At 32.1% G+C, this 280-nt stretch overlaps 1 protein-coding gene across 1 annotated transcript in view; it reads left to right on the top strand.

Annotated features, from left to right (window-relative positions):
* The window catches only part of LOC103607443 (DNA replication licensing factor MCM4), a 16,032-nt gene that overhangs the window by 1,957 nt on the left and 13,795 nt on the right, over positions 1 to 280 (top strand). Inside the window, exons 5-6 of the mRNA XM_008591949.1 lie at positions 28 to 169; positions 256 to 276. Of these exons, the coding sequence (XP_008590171.1) occupies positions 28 to 169; positions 256 to 276 (163 nt within the window). The remainder of the gene's footprint in view (positions 1 to 27; positions 170 to 255; positions 277 to 280) is intronic.

Below are 280 nucleotides of genomic sequence, written 5' to 3'. Positions count from 1 at the left end.
GAATGTAACTTCTTGCATTTTGAGTTTGCTTATTCCCGAATGCATTAAGCTTAATATTTTTTCTCTCTACATCAAGAGATTTCTTCCGCGTTTTATTGACCCTCTGGCTAAAGAAGAAAATGTTGGCATAGATATTATTGAACCTCTGTACATGCAACGACTTGGGGAGGTAATGAAATATTCTCACATATGAATTCAAGTTATGTATTTTTAAATAATAGAATTAGCAAAGTGTAACTTCATCCTATCTTACAGATTAATGTTATTGGAGAGCCATTTT

The sequence above is a fragment of the Galeopterus variegatus genome, unplaced genomic scaffold (genome assembly GCF_000696425.1).
Source record: "Galeopterus variegatus unplaced genomic scaffold, G_variegatus-3.0.2 Scaffold7425, whole genome shotgun sequence".
Classification (NCBI taxonomy): domain Eukaryota; kingdom Metazoa; phylum Chordata; class Mammalia; order Dermoptera; family Cynocephalidae; genus Galeopterus; species Galeopterus variegatus.
The sequence above is the reverse complement of the archived record's forward strand: the minus strand, read 5'-3'. Positions and strand labels throughout refer to the sequence as shown.